The sequence below is a fragment of the Nematolebias whitei genome, chromosome 17, assembly GCF_014905685.2.
Source record: "Nematolebias whitei isolate Nwh7 chromosome 17, NemWhi1, whole genome shotgun sequence".
Taxonomy (NCBI): domain Eukaryota; kingdom Metazoa; phylum Chordata; class Actinopteri; order Cyprinodontiformes; family Rivulidae; genus Nematolebias; species Nematolebias whitei.
In genome coordinates, this window is record NC_056514.1 from 39343190 (window position 1) to 39349633 (window position 6444).

The window sequence follows — 6444 nt, forward strand, 5'->3', positions numbered from 1 at the left end:
GATAGTGGCCCTCAAGAACTAGGATAGTGGCCCTCAAGGACCAGGATAGTTCACGTTTTCACAAAACGCTTCACGCTGGGACTGAGACGCCTTCTGGCTGCGGCGACATCAACCCACCGCTGATGCACCGCTCAGCTCAGCGAGGTAGCAACAGCGCTAACAGAAGCTGGCTCCGCCCCTCGACGCAGTCAGGTGACAGATGTCCAGTTAACCCAGTCAGGATTTAAGATGGAAGATGGCCGACCACTGGTGGTTTGGAGGTTTCATATTTCAGAACGGTTTGTGAAAAAGACTCGAGTCCGGTCCAGACTGAGCTCCTCCTCTTTCTGGTTGAGAATCGTGCAGATGTAGAGGAGCTGACTCCTTCCAGCTGCTGCTTCTGTTTCTGTTGGTAAACAGCTAATGGTCGCGTTCCTTCACGGTTCCTGTAAAACCAAACCGGGCGTCCAAAAGCATCAAAGACAAACATGAAGTTACAGACGGCAGCTTTCATGCAGTGACAACTGTAAACTTTATTTCAATCCGTTTAACTTTATTTATTTATTTTCTCTGTTTGGATCGACATCTTCCAACAGCTACTCTTGTTTGATCGTTTGTTCTGGTGTTTTTTCAGGTTCAGATCCTGGATAAGAAGCTGGACTTGTCCAGCGTCCAGGCTCGCTGTGGTTCCAAAGAAAACTTAAAGCACAAACCAGGTGGAGGCAAAGTAAGATATCTGCTTTTATTTCATGGCTCTTAAAGAAGATGGACAAAAGTACCAAATATAAACCGCCAGAATACAGAAAGTTTTAAATGTGTCCAAGTTTTGACCAGCACGGTACCGTTTGTGTGACGTGTCTCAGTTTAAAGGTCTTCATCACAACAGGAACTGAGCCAGCTGCTGGTCTTACCAAAACCTCTGAAACGCTCAGACTGATTACTAAGTAACATTTATTTATATTACACCTTTCATGGATAATATCTTAAAGCACTTCACAATAAGATAAACTAAAATGACATTTGAACATCCATACATGTAAAGAAAACGAAGTATCAAAGCCCGAAACTTTAATTTCAGGGGCAGTAACGAGAGTTTCAGTCATATCGGAATCAAGTAGTCGTCACTTCACCACAGTTTAAAGTTAACCAAACCATTTTTAAGGACTTCAGTTGATGAAACTCACTTTGCTTGTCAGAACAGTAGAGCTGGACATCATCAGCAAAAACTGATATTTGATTAGGGTAAATAACATGGGTCTCAGGACAGAACCCTGAGGTACTCCCTCTTCTTTTAGACAAATCTCTTCCTTCGATCTTGGTAATTGTTTGTCTGCTGTGGTTCTGGTGCAGGTGTTTGTCAAAGAAATGTCAGCTGGTGGTTCCTCCTCTACGGAGCGGTGGCGGTCCTCGCCTCGCTCCGTCTCCAAACATAACCGTTTGTTTCTCCTCACAAACAAACTCCAGGTACAAATTCTTGAGAAGAAGTTGGACTTGAGCAGTGTGCAGTCCCGCTGCGGCTCCAAAGATAATATCAAACACGTTCCCGGTGGTGGAAATGTGAGTAGAGACGGGCGCTCCCGTTCTGACCCGGACGGGCCCAGCTCTTTAACTCCTCTCACTTTGATCTTTGGACTTATGGAGTCATGAGCGTTTCCTCTGCCGCTGACCCAAACCTTTCCTGCCCGGGTGTAGCTCGTTGTTTCCGTTAGCCTCGTTCCCCCTAAATGCTCATGATGGAACATAGTCCTGATAAATCTGTTTGTGACCCGAACTGACCCCCAGACCAGCATGCATCAGTTCTGTGCTCGCTTCAAAGTAAAGCTCTTGATCCACCTGCAGGAATGCATATCGCCCGCTGCACCTCAGTGCCAGCCGCCTTACAATAAGTAGGAAGTTTTAGTTGTTTAAACTGACTGTTGTGGACATTTGTGTTTGCTGAGGTTAACTAGCTTCAGCAGCCATCTTGGATTTTGTTGACTCCAAAAGTGAATCGGTTGTAGACGCACACCCAGTGGTTAATGGATTATTTTACTAACAGACAGACCAGGCCGTTGAAGCCAAAGCTTTATATATTGTGCAGTGTGTAGCACTCAGACCTGTCGCGATAAACAATAAATCAATTAATCGCGTGATAAATGAAAATTATCGACCACATGTTCGTTTATCGTCTTCATCGTTTCTTCGTGTCTCTCTTTCTACTGAAGACACTGGAGGACAAAAGACTCAACTCCGGTTCTTCACTGACTCCTCCCTTTCTCTTTAAAATCCATTTTAACAATCAAAACTCACGTTTTTGGATCGTTAAGAGCAGCTAAGCTACGAGCTAAGCTACGAGCTAAGCTACGAGCTAAGCTAACAGGCCGACCTCAGGGGAAAACCCTCCGTCTTGTCGAAGCTCCAAACTTCACGGTTGAAACTCATGCCTTCGTGTAAAAAGTTGTTTTTCTCCGCAAAGAGAAGCTGAGAACTTGTTTACCGATTTTTTTTATTAAAAGCTTTGCATGACAAATGCTAAAGAGCTCAAACCACTCCGAGCAGAACCGAAGAGAGACGGCCCATGTCACGTCTAGGGGCCTCCCTCCCATTTTTCTTAAAGAGACACGCTGCTCGCTCCCTCACTATCCATCCTTCAGTTCAAACAGTCTTATACTGCCATCCGGTGGTCAAAATAATGACTGATTATTGTCAAATTTCACACAATATTATCGTTTATCACAATAATTTCTAATCGCCCCGCAGAATGCGTTATCGTGACAGGCCTAGTCCCTCAGAGAGTGTGTTGAGGATGTTGCTCAGCTACTACCACACCAAACGTTGGCTCCGGCTGACCTCTTCGGTCGTGGAGTCTTTTTGCCTCTGCTGGGGCCGATGCTCCTCAGGATCAAGTGACCTAATTGTGCCAAAGGAGGGACAAAGCGTCTCTTGTCCTGGACCTCAGAGCGTTTCGTGTTCCCACAGCCGACCAGAAGACGAGGTCACTTCAGTGCACGGATCAGGATCTTTATTCCTAATCAGCAGCTTTTAACCACTAAATCATAAGTGTTTTTATTGCAGCACTAATAAACGGGTTCTGAATCCTAATGTCTAATCCAGCTCGTCTCGGCTTTTATTGGTTTGTTTCTAAAGACTGAGGTCGGCCGGCTCAAAGTTTGAACTAATGGATTAATTTTTCCACGAGTCGATAAAAACGTTCTGTTGTCGTTTCTGTCGTCTGCAGATTCAGATCGTGCACAAAAAGATCGATTTGAGCAACGTTACGAGCAAATGTGGATCCAAGGACAACATCCGCCACAAACCAGGTGAGACGGCTCCGACTTTTGTCCAAAGGAAAACAAAACTTTTCACACGCGCTCGCTCAGGATTAACAGATTTACTTTAATCCCATAAAGTGGTTCGGAGTATTAGTTGTCCAGATTTGTTGGTTGATATTCAAAACAAACACCGAATGAAAAGCAGAAATTTAAACAATTAAAATCTAATAAACAAAAAAACAACTTTGCATTTATTTTAAACAATAGAATGAGAACTCAGTAATTAAAGAAATAATCTCAGACCAAAAATAAAGAATAAACCTGAGGCTCGTTTTAAAACACGTTTTATAGTTTGGCTGCTTTATTTTATTTTTCAAGTAGTTATTTATTTTTTATACTTTATTTTCTGAGGAAAGGTTTTCGTTTTTTTATCTGTGAAGGATCCAGGCTACAAATAATAAACAATTAAAATGTGTAATATTCTTATTTCTTTAGTTTAATCTTTGAAGAACAACAAAATATAACAGTTTGACAGTTGGCTGAAAACTCGTCTGTTATTTTTAAAGGTGCATTATTTGTATGACAAGATAAATAATAATAATAATAATAATAATAATGCCAGACTGTGGGGGTTTTAATCCGAGCTGCTGGATTCTGTGAATTAACTCCAGGTCAAAGCTTCCCACACAGCGAGGATAATCCCAGATTATTCCTGGATTTTAGTCCTAAAACATTTGTCTGAGCTGCTAAACTGGCTCCAAATTAGGTTTCACTTCCAGTTTTAGATGTTTTGGACTGAGACTGGTCACCCAGCGGTTCTGTACGGTCTCAGTCTAGAGACGTCCTCCACCGCAGGTCTTCATAATTACAGATGCACGATATTATCGGCACGGTATCGTATCGGCTGATATTAGCGATAAAGTTAAATATCGGCCATTCCATCAAAATAACTCTCCGATATAAAAGATGCTGTTTTTGTTTGTTCGAGTGATGTCATCGTGTCAGAGATTAAATGTCATGAATAAATTTGACGTTAAAAAATAATCCAAGTTGAAGTGTTTCATTATTTTCAGCCTTTTTGGCGTTTTCATTTGGCAGCAGCTAAACTGACAAAGATGTTTGTATTAAATAGAAATAATGTTTGTATTAAATATAAATAATGTTTGTATTAAATAGAAATAATTTTCACTCCACAGCAGAGAAAGTTGTCGTCTGTCAGTAGATCTAGAAAACAATATATTGACATATCGTTCAAAAATCCAATATCGTACATCCCTATTCATAATTCATGAAGAACACTTCTGCTTGTTCTCTTGTTCTTCTTCTTATTATTATTAGCATTATTATTAACATTATTATCATTATTATAACATTATTATTATCATTATTAGCATTATTATTATCATTATCATTATTATCATTATTATTAACATTATTATTATTAACATTATTATTATCATTATCATTATTATTATTATTATTATTATATCATTATTAACATTATTATTATCATTATTATAACATTATTATTATCATTTTTAACATTATTATTATCATTATTATCATTATTATTATTATTATATCATTACTAACATTATTATTATCATTATTATAACATTATTATTATCATTATTAACATTATTATCATTATCATTATTAACATTATTATTATTATTATTCTGTTTCAGGTGGTGGAAACATTGAGATCAAAAACGAGAAGGTAGAGTTCAAAGTTCAGTCTAAAGTCGGCTCCATGGACAACATCGGCCACGTTCCCGGAGGTGGACTGAGGAAGGTAAAAACATCTGGATCTCACAGCAGGTTCTCTCTCGTTTCACCAAAAATAAAATCCTCGGTTCATTTTTCTTCCAAGTGGCTCCAAAACTGAGTTTTGTTGTTACGAGAACTCGTAACGTGAAGCTAAACATCAGGATTTCTCACCACGAGTTCTGACTTTGATTTGTCAACATTGTTTTACAAACATCAGCTGAAGGTCTGGAGTGTCTGCAGATGTTTGTAAACATCAGCTGAAGGCCTAGTCATCTGCAATGTTTATAATCAGCTGAAGGTCTAGTCATCTGCAGATGTTTATAAACATCAGCTGAAGGTCTGGAGTGTCTGCAGATGTTTGTAAACATCAGCTGAAGGCCTAGTCATCTGCAATGTTTATAATCAGCTGAAGGTCTAGTCATCTGCAGATGTTTACAAACATCAGCTGAAGGTCTGGAGTGTCTGCAGATGTTTGTAAACATCAGCTGAAGTCTTAGTCATCTGCAGATGTTTACAAACATCAGCTGAAGGTCTGGAGTGTCTGCAGATGTTTATAAACATCAGCTGAAGGTCTGGAGTGTCTGCAGATGTTTATAAACATCAGCTGAAGGTCTAGTCATCTGCAGGTGTTTATGAACATTAGCTGAAGGTCTGGAGTGTCTGCAGATGTTTATAAACATCAGCTGAAGGTCTAGTCATCTGCAGGTGTTTATGAACATTAGCTGAAGGTCTGGAGTGTCTGCAGATGTTTATAAACATCAGCTGAAGGTCTAGTCATCTGCAATGTTTATAAACATCAGCTGAAGGTCTAGCTGAAGGTCTAGTCATCTGCAATGTTTATAATCAGCTGAAGGTCTAGTCATCTGCAGATGTTTACAAACATCAGCTGAAGGTCTGGAGTGTCTGCAGATGTTTGTAAACATCAGCTGAAGGCCTAGTCATCTGCAATGTTTATAATCACCTGAAGGTCTAATCATCTACAGATGTTTATAAACATCAGCTGAAGGTCTGGAGTGTCTGCAGATGTTTATAAACATCAGCTGAAGGTCTAGTCATCTGCAGGTTTTTATGAACATTAGCTGAAGGTCTGGAGTGTCTGCAGATGTTTATAAACATCAGCTGAAGGTCTAGTCATCTGCAATGTTTATAAACATCAGCTGAAGGTCTAGCTGAAGGTCTAGTCATCTGCAGATGTTTATAAACATCAGCTGAAGGTCTAGTCATCTGCAGAAGTTTATAAACATCAGCTGAAGGTCTGGAGTGTCTGCAGATGTTTACAAACATCAGCTGAAGGTCTACTCATCTGCAATGTTTATAATCAGCTGAAGGTCTAGTCGTCTGCAGATGTAAACGGACAAACATCAGCTGAAGGTCTAGAGTCGTCTGCAGATGTAAACAAACATCAGCTGAAGGCCTAGTCATCTGCAGATGTTTATAAACATCA

At 39.9% G+C, this 6444-nt stretch overlaps 1 protein-coding gene across 4 annotated transcripts in view; it reads left to right on the forward strand.

Annotated features, from left to right (window-relative positions):
• mapta (microtubule-associated protein tau a) overlaps positions 1-6444 on the forward strand; it is a 37732-nt gene that overhangs the window by 27321 nt on the left and 3967 nt on the right. For all 4 annotated transcript variants that reach the window (XM_037691670.1, XM_037691671.1, XM_037691672.1 and 1 more), the window contains 4 exons: positions 614-706; positions 1444-1536; positions 3197-3278; positions 4919-5025. In XM_037691670.1, the coding sequence (XP_037547598.1) occupies positions 614-706; positions 1444-1536; positions 3197-3278; positions 4919-5025 (375 nt within the window). The remainder of the gene's footprint in view (positions 1-613; positions 707-1443; positions 1537-3196; positions 3279-4918; positions 5026-6444) is intronic.